The sequence below is a fragment of the Halichoeres trimaculatus genome, unplaced genomic scaffold (genome assembly GCF_033239565.1).
Source record: "Halichoeres trimaculatus isolate MK-OKI-2021-1 unplaced genomic scaffold, fHalTri1.1 fHalTri1_scaffold_14, whole genome shotgun sequence".
Taxonomy (NCBI): domain Eukaryota; kingdom Metazoa; phylum Chordata; class Actinopteri; order Labriformes; family Labridae; genus Halichoeres; species Halichoeres trimaculatus.
In genome coordinates, this window is record NW_027437192.1 from 15,840,045 (window position 1) to 15,859,668 (window position 19,624).

The 19,624-nt window shown below is 39.6% G+C and overlaps 1 protein-coding gene across 4 annotated transcripts in view; it reads right to left on the reverse strand.

Moving 5' to 3' along the window:
- thrb (thyroid hormone receptor beta) overlaps positions 1–19,624 on the reverse strand; it is a 178,701-nt gene continuing 159,077 nt past the window's right edge. For 2 of the 4 annotated variants that reach the window (XM_074686420.1, XM_074686419.1), the window contains 7 exons: positions 18,812–18,912; positions 18,569–18,716; positions 15,688–15,893; positions 13,550–13,636; positions 12,506–12,652; positions 11,914–12,172; positions 1–10,393 (listed from right to left, as the gene is read on the reverse strand). In XM_074686420.1, the coding sequence (XP_074542521.1) occupies positions 10,152–10,393; positions 11,914–12,172; positions 12,506–12,652; positions 13,550–13,636; positions 15,688–15,893; positions 18,569–18,716; positions 18,812–18,912 (1,190 nt within the window). In that variant the 3' untranslated portion in view covers positions 1–10,151. The remainder of the gene's footprint in view (positions 10,394–11,913; positions 12,173–12,505; positions 12,653–13,549; positions 13,637–15,687; positions 15,894–18,568; positions 18,717–18,811; positions 18,913–19,624) is intronic. The other 2 variants (XM_074686421.1, XM_074686422.1) reach the window with 1 other exon arrangement.

Consider the following 19,624-nt stretch of genomic DNA (forward strand, 5'->3'; position numbering starts at 1 on the left):
CTTTATTCTCGAGAGCCAATTCACATTAGCTGCAATCATCGTCAATCATGAGCATCAAAATCATGTCCTCTTGAGGTCCTCCACGCTCATGTCAAAGTCACTGACCACAGTGGACAGTGGTTACCGGACAGGGTTTCCAGTAAGAAGCCGAGTGCAAGACAGCAAATTTGGAAAACAGAACTCTGACGTCTTCTGTTTCTGCTGCCACAGATTTACTCCTCCTACACCTAAACACACTTATTCTCCCTTTCTCTCCGTGACGGTTTTCCAGTACGTGTTGAACAGATGAGTTGAACAAGAAGACACTCAAACACACAAGGAGAGAAATCTGTGCTGACGGTGGATGACTGTTTCTCAGACGCTGGTTACACTTTGACCAAGAAGTTGTTGATACACGTGTTCATGTGTAGCTGTGCTGCTTTGTACAGACAGTGAGGTCCAGCTACTGTAACCACTGATTTTAAAAATCTTAATGCAATCTTTTATCTCTTTTTTTCATGTTTTATTACATCTTGCTCAAGTTCTTTTGTGGAAATGTGGAAATGGATTTGAGAGCAAGGTCCTTAATTCTTTTAACGCTATGCAAAACAATATGTTCATATTATGCTCATAACATCCGTAAAAAAAATCTGCAGTCTGAAAATATACATCCTTTTTCCTTTGTACGGTAAAATAGCTTTTCTATGGTGCAACTCTTGTAATTGGTTTGTAACTGAGTAACCTTAAGAGTAACAACTCGTGGGAGAGATCACTAAGAACTGGCACCTTTCAGGAACAGTAAACATTTTCTGAACCGACAGTCAGCATTGACTGTGTTTACATGCAACAACAGCTCTGTGCATATGAAAATTCAAGTAATTATAGTAATGGTGTGTGACACGTAAATATTCAACATACTAATATGGCCTTTAGCTCCACCTCCTAAAAACCCTACAAGAACCACAGACATTTGATTCACGATTAATAAAAACCTGTCGATATAACTTTCAGTTTTTGTTCTTTTTGGATTAAACTTGGTTAAAATCCCCTTTTTTTATGAAAATGATAAGGACGTGGAGTCCTGTCTTCCTATAAACTACCAACCTATGCAGCGCCACAAGGATATGAGCCAGAAAATGCAGTCCTTTAGCCAAGTTACTCTCATAGCATTGCAGAGACTGTATGAAAAGATGGACGGCACAGTAGCTTCTCAAAAGCAAAGCCAAAACTTTTTGGAGCTCCCCCTGCTGACTTGCTGCTGTAAAACCTGGGACATGCTGAACTTTAAAATCAAAATAAATGTCAGAAACATTTCTGAAAAATGTTTCCATCAGTTATTTTGGCTGTTTAAGGCTGTTATACAAAATGAATGCGCAACGGCTCATTTAAATGTATGCAAAAAACGTACTGACGCTTAGAGATGTATTGTGGAGCATTTAAGCATTTAAGCATTTAAGCGTTCTTGTGTGTAAGACAATGTATTTTGGGCTTATTTGCACTTTTTTTTGAAGAGTAAAACAGTTCATTAATGTGGTAAGGAAAGTATTATAATTAAATTTCCTGAATCCGTTCTTATTTGGAGAAACATGAGAAGCACTTTTTTATCCTGTAGGCAGATTTTTTAAAAGCAATTCAAGTATTATTTTTGACTTTCATTCTGAAATTAGCCATTTTGTTGGTCTAATCAAGCGAGAAGGCCCATATCAAACCTTACAAGATCATTTCTCTCAGCTAACTAATAGTTATCGCTGTCAATTTATTTGCTAGTTAAATCTGCCTTACACACCTCTTTTCCATCTAAAGAAGCAGGTCTTTATTTGGTGCTAATGCTAAAATAGGTTTGTCCTAATCACGTACTTCACATCGAGAAGGAGCCAAGTTGGAGTCACTTGACTTTGTCACTGTACAACATCAGTATTTCACTGTATACGTAGCCATTTACCCCAGGACGCTAATGCCATACGGAAGCCCACAAAGCAACAATGAAGGAGCTCATCGGATGCATGCACTGCTGCTTTAATTTCACCTCAATTTCAACTTTTGAACAAGAAACTCCAACAAAAAAACAGAAGACTCGTTCGGTAGCTTTTCTTTTTAAAAATAGCTATTTTTTTTCACTAAACATGGTTACCCCACCCCTGCCCCCTGACAAAGTCTGTGCTGCGCTCTAGCCCAGCAAACAGTTGGTGCTTGCCAGAGACCAGTTTTGAGCACCAAGAGCCTGTGCTTGGTTAGTGGAAACATTAGTTCCAAACTATTACTAACACCAGCTCTGATAAAAAGGGGTAGCAGTTAGTGGGAAGGATGATAATATGTGAGAGCTCCAAATCTCATGATCAGCACCAGTCAAGGGGGGTTTTGACCTCACTTTTGACTAACAAAATAAGGTGGAGATGTATCGTCCATCGTTGTACACAGTAAATTTTCCTTTGGGTCAGCCAGTGTGAATTTTATACTTGAGGATTCAAAGTCAAAGTACGTTTTGTGCTCTTAAATATGAGAGACTTTCTAACTAAATATTAGAATTACTAATATTTGTCTGAAATCTAAAATCAGTTTTTGTGAAGGTTTGACATTGACCCACAAGAATTTCTTTATGAGAGCAAAATAAGCAGGGTTTGGCTGAAAGGTGCATTCGGGGAGTTTTATTAATGAGAAAGTAGTAAGCCGGTAACTTATTCAATCTCATACAATCATCCCTAGGTTTTTGGTCTTACACTGTGGATGTCCTGTGCTGAACTCATCAGCTATTGACAGTTTCTGAAGGTGTTTGAACGCAAGAATAGAATGAAACCAATTCAAATCCACAATGACTTCAGATTTAGAGTTTTCATTCTTTTGAGATATTTTAGCATTATTTAGCTAACAGTTTTGGTTTAATAAGCCTCAACTTCACCGTTTTGGTCACATTTTCCTTTCCAACTCATCCCATTCCACTTGCCACTTTTCAGCACAAAGGTCAGATATCCTCCCTAAATAAAAGCACCAGTGGCAGTCAGAGATACTTACTGGCTGGCTGGTCACCACCATGAAGAGCATGCTACACTGTAGCAGGTAAGATGCTAAATGTTCTTAAAAATTAAGACCTAACTAATGAGTGGTGGAGAGTAAATATTACATTCATCAGGTCACCAAAAACTATAGTGCTAGCTTCACGTCTGCAGGTCTGTGCATAGGCTTAGCTCACATGCTGCTAGCATGTTAGCTTGTGAGTGTGATTTCAGGCTGTTTTGAAATTCTGCTACCAAATGCCTGGACTCAACTGTTCATATGCAGGTTTAAGGTTACTGTGCATGGTGCAGAAAGGTTTTGACTGTCACTGCATAATGCTTTGTTGTTTGAATGATGATCCAATTTGGGTTTTTGGTAGTTTTTACACCGCTTAGCCTACTTTATATACAAATCAATGTTTTTCCACTTCAGGAGCCAAGCCAAAAACCCACGGTTACTCTGGTCTAGAAGATGCTCTGAGTGTAACACTTAAACACCAGGAATTTTGCATGTTAAAGATGTAATTCACCCCCAAAGATAATACTCTGACAATCATAAACCAAGGGCTGGCTGCACAAGGACAAAACCCATATGACTTATCCAAAATCATCACTCATGTCGAAGTTCTTCAAATTTCACAAACTATTTAGCTGCAGATTAGAAATATGTACTATACTCAGCCTGTTCAAAGTGCTCCTCTTTGAAATAGCAACCAAACTCTATTTCCTCACAGTAGGTTTACTAAAAGAGATGAATAAGAAAACTCATTAACAGGAAAATGTAAAATCGGATAAACAGCAAAATCGCTGAAACACTCAAAATTATTGTGTTGTTTTAACTAGATGTGAGTTGATGGTCAAAAGCTGAGGACTGCACAGATTTAAAGCAATGATTATTCCTATGAAAAGCCTAGAAGTGTAAAACTTGAGTCTTCAGTCACCGCCCAACTTGTAACTCAGAAAGTATTTGATTTGAGTCATATTAATAATTGGAATAAATAGTAAAGTGAAGTGAGCAAGCTCTTTGAAAGTTACCGCAAATTCACTGTTTGTATTTTGTAAATCTGATAAGACAAACTAAGCCTGCTGATATCCTGTGTGTTTATGATTGCAGTAAGTTGATGGCGATAAAGCCCTGCAAGGTCACAACTCTTATCTAAAGCAGGAGGTAGAGACACATGATGCAGCTGTTTTTTGTCCGATAAATGCAGAGAGGTTGATCTGGAGTTGAGATAACCAAAATTCTGAAATCACAAAGTGTGCAAAGATACATTGCAGTGTACTTCTTCGCTGTGGATTTACGGGTTTTACCACTTTGGACAGATATCTTTGATAGCATTGGTAGCCAAGTGCACTAGCCAGGTGTAAGGTGTTTTGTCTGACCCAGAACTGGAAGCTATGATAAACTTCAGTTTTTCCTATGGACTATGTAGACATGAAGGCCTGTTTGTGTTGGATTCTGGGTGTTTTTTTGTTTTTTTTTACAATGAGGATGAAGCTTGTGAAGGTTTAGAAGTCAGGCTTGGTCCATAAAATAAATTGAAAAAAAGTTATGGTCACAAAAATTGTGTTTTGATCACATGATGATTATAAAAAGGGCATCAACCAAGCAATCCATGATCAGACCAATCCACTGGAAGTCTGTGTAGGCAGTGAGCTAATTCCTTTTAGACCTGCAAGTCCTGTTTTTACTCTTTGAAAGCTTTTCTCTCAACTACAACACTCATTGATGTCCCCACTCTGCAGTTGTGAAAAGAAAGATTCACTACGAGCATTATGTTCACCTCATGCTAAATGTAACTACTACAACAACTACAACAGCTATTACAGCTGTGTGTGTTTTTATTTGCGTGTCCCCTGTTGCTCTTCCTCTGCTCATTTCCTGGTGAGGCCAGTGATTCTCAATGAGGCTCAACTGGTCCCAGCCTTTAAAAGCTGCTTCACCAGGGACAGACCTTTCAGTTTGAGACTGCTGACTCTCCTTTGAATTTTGTTGCCTTTGTTTAAGTAGTTATTTGATTATTTACGTCTAAATATCATCAAATCCTTTTTGTAATTGTTAAAGGTCTTTTTTCAGTCTTTTGTATGGGTCTTTTGTGGATTGCTGTTAGCCCAACAAGACCATTTCCAGGTGGGGTGTAACAAATGGGGACCCAGACCACAAGTCCTGAGATAGGTCTGCTGAACAGGATTGTATTTCTGTGCTTGCAACATTTCCAAAATTGCTGCACATCACTCCCCCCATGTCTCCTTTCTGAATCCCCTTGTAACAGTTTTAATTTAACACGATACGCTCAAAACTGCTGCGAAAACACAACCAGAAAACATTGCTGGATGTAATATAGGTGATCTGCCGATCATACGGATTACACTGCCCCCGTGTGTTTTGGAGAAGGACTACAGAGTGACGTGGACACATCGATGGCGGAGTATGTCATGCTTGTGGCCAGAGAGTATAAACCAGACTGAAGCACTTCATGAGCAACTACGTGGATCAGACTAAGTCAGTATAGGAGACTCGATCAAGTGTCTTCACTCCTTGATGGTGCACTTGGCTCCAGATGTTCAAAGTGGTCAACTTGGAGCATTATGATCAAACTCTGCAGAGCTGCAAAGGTCTAGTCTTTTTTTTGGGTTTGTTTCATGGATTTTAACGGATCAGTAATGTTTTCTTTTTTTTACCTTGTCTTTACACTCCCTCTTTTAAGGCTGAATTTGCAACTACTCCGCAAAGACATAAAAATATGAGGCAGGTACATGGTTTGATATTTCTCTTAAGAGTTGTAAATAATTAAGTCAGATTTCCATGGATGAAACTGGGATCATAGAGTTAGACACAACAACTGCTCTTTTCCTGCTGCATTTGCAGATATGCACCAGCTTGCGCCCACTAAAGCCTCGAAATTAAAAGAAAAAACAAATTAATGCAGCTTTGAAATAACTTCTTTTTATTTTGAGCATCTCAGGTCATTTAAGTTTTTTTTTCTCAGCATATTTACAGGAACTCTGGAACTTTGAATCTGCATTTCGACCAGACGATCATTGTTTCTGTTTTGGCTGAAGTTTGCTCCCTCCAAAAAGTCCCTGCTCCTGAGGTAGTTTGTAGTAATGGTCCAAAGTATCTATGTTATAAACCTCTGGACAGCTTTCATACAGACTGCAAGCAAGCGTTTGTAGTTCCTAGCGTGGTGTTAGCGTCTCTCTCGATGTTGGCGTCTCTTCAACAACGTTAGGCCGACGGATTCCTGAGACTAGTCTAAAAGTGAAGTCTTAAAAAGAGGTAAAAGAGGAATATTTGTTGTGTTGTGTCGTTGTGTGGTTCGGAAGCCTAACAGTCATGCAGGAGAGAACTACAAAGGACAACCTCAAGATGGCGCTGTCGTGTCATTGCGTGTTTAAGGTGGAATTCGCTGGTCTGATCTCCAAGGTTCTTCAGATGCAGAAGGAACAAAGACACACCAAAGAGACTTTCGAGGTCCCTGTTAGGTTCCTGAGTTAAGTTCCTGGTACTTTAAGTTCAAAGTGGCTTTTAGATGAGTCATAAATCAATCCAACTTGTGCAGCCAACCCTTAGCTTTGATAACTGAGGTACAGGTTTCTTTATTCGGACATAGCTGCTGATGCTTGTTGCTTTATTTTTGGTCAATTTATCTTTTAAACAGAAGCATGAGTGAAGAGGACAGCATTTTAAGTTTCTCTGTGTGATTTCTACGGCGTCTACTCTGGTAATCGTCCAACTAATGGAAACAGGCTCAGTCACAGGCTCCTGCAAACAACTTAACACTGAAACCTCAACAGGACATCAGGGGTGCATGTAAACATAGCCAATGTTACTTTTCCAAATGGCTCTGGCTCAGCACGGTCCAGCTCTACATTACCGCCAGGGCCGCCCGAGCCTGGGTGCCTGCCTCCCCTAACCCTACCCCCTAACCATCTCTCTCCCTCTGATTGTCTGTGCATTTATTTTGAGTCTGTACAGTTTGTGAGGTGTGTGTGTGAGGTCCGGGTCATTCAAACACTGCAGCAAGTCTATTGCTTTGATAAAAGGCATCACTTCACAGAAAAGAGAGAAAAGCAATAAAACACAAGCTGTTTCTTTTTGAGGAGTAGTGTGAAGCTTGAAAAAAGCGAGATATACAAAGCAAATGTCTGTCACATTGCAAACGGCAATACCATAGAGAGGCTTTCGGAGCAACAACAGAAAGAGAACATACCAGCTAAAATAAAAGAAAGAAAAGAGCGCTACGTTTTCACAATCTCACCAGCTTTCTCAGTGTACCTCGCTGATGATGAATCATACTGTTCTTTTTTATTTTTATTTTTTGTTTTTGTTTTTCTTTTTAGAACGGCCAAAGTTCACTTGGCCGCCAAAACCCACCGATTGGTCACAGTGGTGGGGTCTGACCCATATCTGATCCAGGCACATGCACATGTTTGCATGTGTACAGTATTTGTACAGGTATGTTCTGCAGTTGTGCATGTTTGTGTGTTAGTGTATATGCATGCCATCATAAGAGGGTGGTGGGCTGTTGTACAACAGATAAAGTTCTTTTACTGCATGTAACATGACATTACAGTTCAATCAGCCGTTTCCAAACCCACCATAGCACCATGACGTCACTGTTTGGACAGACAGACCCCCATTTCTTTAGGAGGTGAAAAGAAACAAACAGGGGGATAAAATTTTGAAACCATTATGTGTGCGTCTGTGTGTGTGAGATGACGTTATAATCTGTTGAAGGAGCTGCTAACGCGGACTAGAGCACGAGTCAGAGGGGACTCTGTTGTGAGCTGCATGCACTAACTAGCATAAATCAGTCAAGTCTTGGTATCGCTGTGAAAGCCCAGCAGGGATACAACAAGGAGGGCCTCATTCACTTTGTTTTGGCACAGCATGTGGCATTGTTACACAACACACGAGTACTATATGATTGTCTTCTTCTGACATCAGTGTCATTATGTGCTTTAGTTAGTCCTGACCAGTCTCTGGAGATGGTGAACATGCTGATGCTACAGCTGCGTCCCTTTGGATGACAGAAATCTGAATCATCAGCACACAGAGCGGATTACGACCTCTGAGTGTTTTCCTGTTCGTACGAAAATACAAGAAATACACAGGCACAAGCCTTTTCTTTTCTTTCTTTTCAAGATGACAGAGAATTAGAGCCATGAAAGAAATCAAATTAGCAATTCTTGACTCGGAGGTCATGCTGAGCACGTAGGAAATATTAATACCCTTTAGTTCTTTTTAATGATGTGTGCTGATATTGCAAAGGTTCAAAAGAATTATTAAACAACTGCAAATGTTCCTTTACAGTCTGAGAAATGAAAATAAATTTCTTTTCTTAGTCAAAACAAAAAGTGGTACAACTATGTCGAATGTCCAAGGAATTGTGATAAACCCTCTCAGTAAAACCTGTTTAAAATATCCCAATACATCACTTGGAAATGATTCTCAATAAACTGACTCATAATCCTTGCCAAACCAAGGCTCTGAGGATTATTTTTACAATGCTCTCTATGTATTTTCCAGTTTTTCTAGACCATCTTCTTGCAGTTTTTTCTGTTTCAAATAGTTCTTTTGAGGGAATTTCAGCACACACCCAAGAAAACAAAAATTGAAATGTTTCTTATTGCGAAGAAAATATAAGGAGGTTTGTTTCTTTTAAAAATAAAAGTGCTTATTTTTACTCTAAACTAGATAACAGAATGCAAGAAGCATTAAGTTTCTGCTAGACTGATCGCCTCGGGATGTATCCAGAATGGCCGGCACAGCAAAGCGTTGGCTTGCATCGTGGAGCGCCATCCATGAGGTAAAATACTTAAACACTGAAATAAGTCTCTCTGCATCATTCACTAACAGACTGCAGCATAAAACCTAACTCATATCTTTAGGAGAAGAGCTTCTTCATCGTAAAGTTTCTTCTTTCTGACATCATTTATCTCAAAGAATCTAGACAGCTATGTGAATTTTTGTTTGGACAGACTTATTTTAAGAGCTTGAACGTTTGCTCTAAAGATTAGATGCTCCTGAAGTCAGATATTTGGGAGTTTCCTTTAATGAAGGCTGAGCATAGCCTCCCCTTTTATCTACAAAGAAAAACAGGTTGAATATGTTTATGCATACTTCAGATCAAGATGTCAGAAGCAGCTCAGAAATTTCTGGTTTCAAACTCAGAAATGTAACTTTTAATAATGATGTTATCCTCTTTGGGATGATTGGCTTTGAGTGTATTTTTTTTTCCTCTTTCTGTCATGGCCCTAATGTGCTGTCACAGTACGACAGTAAGCATTGCCCACGATGTCCAACATGTTTCTTCTGCAGTGTCAACAAAAGCAGATCTGGGCTGATTCCTGCTCATACCTCACAGAGAAATGTGTGTTCTGAGGACTACAAACAAGTCTAACTGCGTGTGTTTGTGTAGTGTTTACATTTCTGTGCTGTCATGAAGATTTGATGATGACTAACTGTCCTCCAGAAGCCAGAATTCTTCTTTGTGTCCATGTTTTGTTGCTCAAGCTTAAGATTTTTCTGTCATCTCAGGAACGCAGCTTTCGGACTTGTGATGTGTGGCTACCCAGAGATTCACAGGGGTTTGTACGCTGTGAGTGATGCTGCTGTTATGACTGACTGAATCTATGACAGTTAATATTAACCAACAGAAGGGTCTGATAAAGTCGAGCGGGTGGGAGGAAAGGCTAACGGATCGCTAACAATGTCCTGTTTTGTGCATCGAGAGAGCAGCTGTTCTGAGTCTTTGAAAATAAAGGAAGGAAAATACATGGTTTGCATGTTTTCTAATGAACGAACAGGTGTTGATAAAATCACCATTATGCCAACTGTACAATCATCAACACACAAATAAAAACCTAGAGTAAAATCCGAGGTGAGAGGTTATATCCACAACAATAACAACAACAAAACAAAACAAAACAAAAAAAAGAACAAAATGCTATTCACATGTACCCGCACTGTAAGGAATGGTTCCATACAAAACTAGACCAGAGAGCTACTCCTAGACTATGGAATGAAGTGACACTCAGTAGTGCTAATAGAAAGTTCATTGTGACGGGCCTTCTGCTGGTTCCACCCCTGAGACCACCAGGGTTCCCAGGCGCATGCGCACACACGCATTCACACACATACATGCACGCAAACACACATACGCTAAAATCCATTGGTCAGTCCTCGAAGACCTCCAGGAAGAGAGGAGGGAATAGCTCGGTGGGACACTCCACTTTCATGTGAAGGAATCGGCTGGCGTGGCAGGCACCGATCATCCGCAGGTCCGTCACCTTCATTAGCAGCTTGGGCCAGAAATGCGCCACTTTGTGTTTGCGGTAGTTGATGTAATGTTCAAAGGCCAGCAGGAACTCCTCTTGGCAGCGTTCGATCCGCTCCACACTACTCAGGCCCGGCCGATCTGAGGACAAACACATCAGCGTTTCAGTATCAAAAAAACTAAAAAGTCAATCCCATTTATTTAAGAGTCATTTGATGCAAATCACAGGGAAATATTGGTCATATGACACCTTGGTTTGGTTTTTAAAAAAAAACAAAAAACGTGTTCTTTGATTTTTCAAACCACTAACTATGCCTAACCTAAATTTGCAATAATAAGACTGTATTGCTTTTATGACATTAACCTGTTAGTCAACTATTAATTTGATTTATTTGTTATGTTTTTTAAGTTATGTTTTGGGCTTTTCAATCTTTAGAGAGGGAAGGACAGTGGATAGAGCAGGTAACAGGGTGAGAGTGGGGAGTGGCGTGCATAAAGGAGGTTGTTGAACCCTGGCCAACCGCCAAAGGGTGAACCTCATAAACATCAATTTATTCTTGAACATGAGATAGTTTTACTGAACTGTAAACACACCACAGGAAGGAAAATAGAAGGTTAATGTTACAGTCAGGTTACAGAATCTATCCCAAGTGTATCTTCTGTAGATATCCCTCCCTTTTTTTCATATTCACATATTTTAATGGTCTTAAGGATGTTTTGGTTAATTTATTGTTCTTCTTACTGAGAGCATATTCTTATTCATTGAGCTTTAATAATAATAAAAATTAATAATAATAATAATAATAATAATAACAAAATTTTTCAAAACCTGTATAGCATGTTTTGATACAGGTAACAAAGTGCTTCACAATAAACAATAAAAACAACAGGTAAAAATGAGCAGCAATCAAGAAAACCAGTTAAAGGCAGCAGCCAAGCTGTGTCATTAATCCATGAGTATACATAAACAAATAAAAGTCAAACTGTAGCAAGTAAGGATTGTATATATTATTTCCTTGCACTAACATATTGATATAATATCAGCTGTTGTCAGCAGTTAGTTAGTTGTTATGATGACATTAAGTGGACTTTCTGTGTGCGTTTTATTTCCTGAATTAATTGTAAAACTTCACAGACTACCACTGCTTGCATCAACTTGCAGCTCACAGTTTCTGGTTTGAACCTTTGTTTCCAGAGAAGTGTATTGATTGAGCCCTGGTGGTTGCTGTATGTGTGTCAGAGGAGCAGACAGATGGGCAGGTTATCCTCGTGTCATGTCTGCATGTATAACACAGCAGCAGCAGCAGCAGCAGCAGAAGAGTATTGATCTTCAATCAGATGCAGAGCCTCACACAGAGAAATGGAGCTACAGCTAAAGAAAGAGGCTAACTGGACAAAGCTCGTCAGAATGATTAATGCTGATTTATTGATTGAGCTGCAGTTTGGTATAGATTTCATGCCAGGAAGAAACTGTTTACACAATCTGTGCAGGACAGCATGATGCTCCCTGATTCCATTGTCCTGTCTTTGATGCGTACAGTCCCTAAATGATCTGTTTAAACTGTAACTTAGATTAATAATAATAAGCTGAAAATGACTAAAACGAGTTTAAATCAGCCAGAAACTAAAGTGAGATAAGTATCAGGACACCAGTCGCTCACCGGATGAAAGCAGGATGACGGCCTGCAGAAGAGCCACCTCAGAGTCGTCCAAGTTAAAAGAGGACAGCGACACGCCGAGATCGAAGATGGCGTCTGAGACCACTCCCAGGCCTCCGTTCTTAAGCTGTCCTCGTGTGACCGCCATCTCGCCGTTGAGGGTGAGGGTCTCACTCTCAGGATCATAGCGGACAGCCGCTCGCAGTGACATGATCTCCATGCAACAGCCTTTCAACAGGATGATCTGATCTTCACAAGGCAGCTGACGGGAGAGAGACAAATATCATGAGTGCATTAATAAAATCAACGCTGCAAGAGCGTGCTTCTCTTTATAAATCTGAGGAAAACTTAAGAGAAAATTCAGTTCAAGTTTAAATGTGTTACATTTCATAATCACCATAATCCAGCATAAAGAAGAGGAAACAGTTTATCATTGGCTTTACTTTAAACCCACTGAGGCAGGACAGCAGGATTAGAAAGTCAAACAAGGTGCAACAGCAGATGAGGGACCTCCTCTGCAGCCGCCAGAGGGAGCACCATGACACCTCTTTTCCTACGTTTTAGGAAACTCATTCAAACACGAGGCTCGACTCACCTCACAAAACATAGGCAGTTTTTTGGCAAAGTCCACCACTCGGGTTATGGCAGGGGTGATAATTTTTGTAAACTGACTGAAGGCTTCGATATCCACTTTGTTTCCTTCTGGTGCATTGACCATGGACGCTTGACCAATATCCTCTGGCTGCAAAGAAGAGCAGACAAAAAAGGAAAGCTCGGTGTCAAAGTGATCTCCAGTAGAAAAATGAAACATTGAAATCTCAGAGTAAATCTCATGACTGTTTTTTAAATATGACTCCTGGTTTCACATATTTCTGGGTCTTAAAGGTGGAGTCCGTTGCAGCTCGTCAACACAACATTCAAACTGCTGCTGCTACTTGGCTCCATGTTAGCAGCAGTTTTATAACACGATCAGCAGCCCAGGAAATACCACGCTCGTATCTGAGGGGGGTTAATGAAGCCTAAAGATGGACATCATCATTTTTGAAATGCTGATTAAAGGACCAATTCTTCTTCTTCTGATCTACTCTGGAAAAACCACGGCCTCAGTTTGCACCTATTAGTTTTACACTTGCTCAGAGTTTAGGATCAGACATCCGGCTGTTGGGCAGCTGAAAACGCAACTCTGTGGTTTGTTTGATGGAATGAAATGATAGCCAATCACGAAGCAAGCTTACTGACGAGGGAAGCAAACACAACACGACAACGGCGACGGTAGTAAGTACGATGCATGAAGTTCGATGGATGCCATTAAGACCCAAAAATATATTAAAACAGGTTTAAGATTAAAAAGATTAAGTGTGATTTCCTGCATTAAAACTGCCTTAAACTTGGTTTTATGTATGAGGTTAATGACGAAGACTCTGAAGCACATGACTGAATAAAAAGTGTTTACTGAGATGTAAAGATATAAAAATGAAGAAGCACCACTTCAGACATTAAGCAACAATAACTCACTGCACTAAAATAAATGTGTTCTGCAACTAATCGACAGTAAATTAACTGAACCATGACTATTTCTTCACAGGTATTGTTGATGTAAAAACACACATTATATCTAAGTAGTAATCTGGTCTCTTACCTTAGTTTCCTTCACCCCCGCTGCACTCTGGTCAGAAGTATAGAATAAATTACATGTTATTTCATTAAGAAGCATTGCTTCCTCGACCTGTTGGATAATCAACAGGAATCGTGAAGTTTCAATGAAGAACCCGTGTCAAGCCAACTAAAAAGAAAACAAGTTAAACTGAAGACAGATGAAAGAGTGCAGAGAGAAAACAGGTGAGGACAGAGTTCAAGGTGGATTTCTATGGCGAGGTTCAGACTCAGGGCCACGGCGTCAGACCGGCCCTGAGAAACACTCAGACGAAGATCAACGGCACGGGATTCTGAAACAGTCAAACAACCACAGACGGCTCGGAAATCTATGGTTTTATTGAACGAGACCGCAAAGGCTTAAGAGATTTGAATTGTCGGTTCAATTTGTGTATGCATTTCAAAAAAGACTGGTAACCCGAAAATAACGCCAAAGAATTGATTTGGTGATTCTCCTGTTCAACGTCGCGCTGTAATGATGCGTCAAACAACAAATTAGGAACGATCAAACAATAATTGACAACGAGAGTTTCTTATTTAGCAGCAAATTACTAAAAGATTGTTAAGCAAAGAAGTGCAAAAAGTACAAACATGAAGCCATAGAAGAGCAAAAAAGTCTTCAAACAGGTCTGCAGAAACACCCAACCAGCCTCCAATAACATGCAATTTTAAGCCTGAAATAAAGGACTGTAAACTAAGTGAACCCAAAACTTTTTCATATCTCTAATCTATTTTAAAAAGAAATGTATTCACAGTGTGGAAAATCATTTATTTCACCAAACTACTTGAGTAAACGCAGACCTTTAAAGAAAAACCCTGATTTTTCATGAAGCTGTTGGTTGTTTGTTTCCAGCTGTGAACAAAAAATTTACAAAAAAAAAAAAAAAATGTATTCCTAAAAGCTCTCATCCAAACCTCGGTTTTCACAAATTTGAATCGAGAAAAAGCTGGAAATAAAACCACCAGGTTTCAAATAAAGTCACAAACACTTGAATGTCAAATGACATCAGACTTATCAAGCTGAAAGACTCCATTCAAATGCTCAGATTTGAAAACAATTTTCAACAGTTTAAAAACAGTGATGAGAGTAAAACAGAAAATGTTTTGTAAGTTATTTGATTTCATGCGTCAACTAAAAATATTTAATCCTGAATAAACCAGCTACAACTTCAGCAAACCTGTGCCTCAATCAAAACTTGCATTTTTTTAAAATCATATTTTAGGCTCTTTTTTGTTAAGTTTTGAAAAGGGATGATTGAGGAAAAATACTGGCATGTTTAGCATGAATAGTAAGTCAAAGCTTGATCAGGTTGTCAGAAACACTTGATGATGGTCAAACACATGTAAATATTTTTATATATCCTGAGCAAACTCAAGGCTCAATCAAAACTTGATATCTCACAAATGTTTCTAAAGGTGTGGCTTTTAAGAGGCACTGATCTTTGCTTAAAATCCAGGAGGTAACGTGACGATGGTATTAAAGAGTTTAGACTGATGTGGCGCGGTGAAAGCGGTATTTTTTATACTCGAGGGAATCTCTTTCTTCAAAATCGACGGCTGACATTTCACGTCTCCATGAGTGTTTCATCTGATCGCGCCATAGAAACCCAAGATAAAGTCAACAGCTGAGGCGGACTTTCAATCTGGACAGAGCGATTAGACTTCACAGAAGAGAGAAAACAAAATTAGTCAAAAAGAGGGTGAGGAGTGAAATCAAAAGCTACAATCAGAGAGAGAGGGAAATGAAAAACAGCACGAAAAAAGCAGGTTATTAGTATTAGCGTCAGATTAAGCGTCATTGCTCGGTAAGACATTAAGAAAAGACAAAGAATAAGATGTTCCATTTATTAATTAGTGCTGCTTCGTTGAGGAACACACTTTTCTCCTTCGTCCAGCTAATTCTCCCCACTCTACAAGGAGATACAAAAAAACACATGGACATATTAACACAGGGAACAGTGGAACAGTGGTGGTGGAGGAGGTGGAGGAGACAGGGGGATGATGTGGGAGGGGTCTGTGAGGGGCAGGGTGGGGAGGGGTGGGGAGGGATTGGATAGGGCAGGGTATTCAATACGATGAAGGCTGTGGTGAGGAGAGAGGCGGGGAGGGACGGGGATGTCTCACCAGGAATTTCCGTTTCTGCTTCCAGTGGTTGCCCTGCGCGTTCGTGGACATGTGAGCCTCAGTCACCATACGGATGAGGTCCCACTCCTCCTGGGTGGGGTCCGGTCGGTCCCACACCGTCTTCTGCAGCTCCTCCCGCCGACGGCGCTCCCGGTTCTCCTCGATCAGCTTCCGCTTGGCCAGCCTCTTGCTGTTGTCCAACACCACTGATGGGGGGTAAAGAGGATGAGGAGGAGGAGGACAGAGAGAAAAAGAAGAAGAAGAGGGCAATGAGAGTGGACAGGAATGAGGAGGAAGGTTGATATAATGAGGAGGTGAAACTGCTGAAAACTCAAAGCCAGCAGATTAACAGTTTAAACATGAGGAAAGGATTACCTGAAGCAGTGTTTTTACATTTAGTTTCTGTGATTTAATTGATTAACAATATACACATCAAAATTATGTGTAAAATTATGTTTATGTTTAAAATTATGCACATTATCATCTAAACTACAAGCAGACACAAAAAGACAACAAAAAGTGTGGTTTTTAACTACTTTCAAACACCGTCATTTCTTAAATCTAATTCTTAAATTTAACTCTTATATAATCTCAGTCACAGTTCAAATGGTCCTTAAAAAGTACCAAAGCCTAAAAAAACAAAACTGTCACTTTCAATTGCTTTCTTTTCAGAAAGGCCTGATATTAAGATTGTAAATATTTGGTCACAAAAATGTAAAACCAAGACAAAAAGTTTACAGGACCTGCTGTCCTTTCTTTATGTACTGCTTGTTAAATCCAAATGAGCTGGAATTTTCTAAATGAAATAGTCATGGACGAATGCAAAGAGGAGGAAAATATCAGAGCAAGCTACCTTTATAAAACCTCCACCACAGCTGTAAACCTGTGTTTGTGTTTAGTTTTTCTTACATAGATAAAAAGAGAAAAACTGTCTTTCTTCACTTGTCAGCTCTCAGAGGCTACAGGAAAATTACATTAATGCTTCTTATGACCCAAAAAACTAATAATATTATTAGAAACAGGTCTGATTTTTCTGTTATCATTTTTTTACAGCTTGAATCTTTTGTGTAGAGTGAGATCTGACTGACAGCATGGCTTGTGAATGTTATTATCATATTTAATTTAGGGTGTTTGATTTAGAGCATAGGTGGCCAACCAGTCAGAGACCAAGAGCCACACAAATTACTATGGTGCAACAAAGTGCCACATCGCACACGTGGTCTTACAGACACACTTCCTCTCACACATCTATCTATCTATCTAGATAGCTATGAGCTCATGAGCGATTGAGAGAATGCAGAGAAGAGAAACCGAAACTTAAGTATCAATCTCATCACCCAAGTATTGATCAATACTGATCCCAACGTAGGCATCAATAGATCAATATTTTAGATTGATCAGCACACCACAACACATATCTATATATATCTATAATTTTTTTTCTGAATGGATTGAAGAGCCGCATATCGAAAGGCAAAGAGCCACATCCGGCTCGCGAGCCACGGTTGGCCACCCCTGATTTAGAGGCTTTAACTCACCTTAATTTGTTTTCTTTACCTTAGTGTTAATATTGTTTTTTTTATTTGTCAAAATCTTGACTTTTACCTGCTCTCTAAATGATACAGTACCTTATTCTTGCGTAATATTCACAGTGTTTATGAGTATTCATTGATGAGAATTCAATTGTGTGCCTCTCATTATTTTTTATGCTTTGTTTACAACAATCTGACCTCTGGCTTTATAATTGCATCAATTTACAACAATCTCATAAATACTTTCAATTTAATTCTGAACTCTTTTGGTTATCTTTTCTCTTTTTAGAAAATAAGAAGCTCAAGCTGTTGAGTCTCAGCAGAATGATGCAGTCAGTGCTAATCTGGTGTCTGTTAGTCAAACATTTCAGACACTGAAGCAGCTTTGCCTCCATTTTTTTCTTTGTTTGGTTAATGTTTATTTTCTTTATTTATTTGTTTGCTTTCTACCCCCTTTGACATCTCAGGTTTCACTGTATCCGCTCTGTTGTTGTTGTTGTCTGAACCCTAAGAAATCCAAATAAAGGTGTCACGAGCTGTAAATAAAACTAACGGCGGTGAGAGAACCCTCTGCTCTTCACTTTAATACTCCAAACAAGGCCGATCAGGATTCTGTTGGCAGGGAGGAAAACTACAGCTGATGACAATTCAATCTAATTAACCGAGATTATCTGAGATCTGATCGACCTTTGGAGACGCCTCAAAGGTACCTACACTTTACTTCACACAACGTTTAACCTCAGAGAACTCAAAATGAAAAAGACATGGGTATTTGTCTTATACCTGCATTATTTTACTGAAAATCAGTGTAAAAAATTAAATCGTAGATAAACAAAGTTTTTTCTCCTAAAATAAAAGGTAACTTTTTTTATGAAATCACCTGAAAGCTTAAGAAAGTAAACTGCTGAGCTAGGATGTGATAGTTAAATTGAATATCTCTTTATTTCAGTGAAAGTTCTGCAGCTAAGGAACAAACATGACGTGTTGTTTTTGTTTGCATTTAATGTGTATAAACATTATAAAAGTGTCCCCAGATAACCTAAAGAGCAAACAGTATGAGCTGCAGTTTTTCCTCGGGTGGCCCCGGCCCAGTTTAACCCTGGCTGTCCCTAATGTCTCCACCGTTATTGGATTAAGATACTCCACTGTATCTGTTTGCACCACAGATTTTACTCCGTCTGCTTTGGATCACCTGAAATGTCTCAAATATTCAAAGTATTTACTTTTCTGTTACACTCTGACTGAACTGTGGTTAAAATATCAAAGTTAAGTTTTTCTTTGCAGCCTCTCGCTTGTTTTAAACGCTAAAAATAAGACGTGACATCTCGACCAGGGGCTCGAAAACTTACAGTCGGTTGCCATCCCCACCGCAATGCACTTCTTGAAGCGACATTCCTGGCACTGGTTTCTGGTCACTTTGTCGATGGCGCATTTCCCCTCGTACTTACACGCGTAGGTTGGGTTGAGATTCTTCTGGATTGTTCGCCTGAAGAAACCCTAAAAACATGAACACAAACCGACGTGTGTGATCTGAAATATCTCAGAAAACTGAAAACAAAGATTCATCAGCAAGTGTGCCAAATGTTTGTTACCTTGCAACCTTCACAGGTAATGCAGCGATAGTGATAGCCCGTGGCTTTGTCCCCGCACACTACACATAGCTCATCCTTGTCCAGGTAACTTGGAATGTACCCTGAAGAGAAGAAATGAAGAGGTAAATATTACATGTTACAGAAAGAATGAACCTCTTTCTCATGACTTTTTATCTACTGGGAAGTGTGAGCTGCTTGGGTTTTTCAAATTAAAAGTCCTTTAACTGACTGCTGTAGCTGATAAATTAGGAGGTAAAGAGAGCACGATGAAGAGTTTTGTCATTCTAAATAATTTTTTTAAAGGCTTGTGATTTTTGTCTGTTTGTTTTTTTATTTGCAGGATAAAAAAAACCCAGATGTGATGTACAGAGATGTCGACATGCTTCAGTTGAACTCTATAAGGTTCATCAGCTGACCTGTTTTTTCTGTGAAAACTAGCACAGCCTGGAGGCTAAACCACTTTGAAAAAGTTGCAGAGGTTACAGATTTAAAAGTTGGCTGACTCTTACACACCTCGTGTTTGATAAACCTGTCCTCCACAGATGCACGGTTGCTCCTCTTAAACTCTCTGAGTTGACACCTGGCCCCATTTTTGGGATTTGGCTTAATTGGTTCAGTGCTCTGACCTCTGGCAGACTCTGCTGTTAACAAGCTGATCAATACCTTTTTTGGGGAGTTATTTAAGAAAGCAATGATTTTTCTTGCATCAGCCTTCTGTTGCCCCAACATCAATCAATAAGGAGCCCCCGCCCGGCTCCCTCCAACACTCTGAGCATCAGATGCATCAAGTCCTGCTCACAGACGTGACGCCGC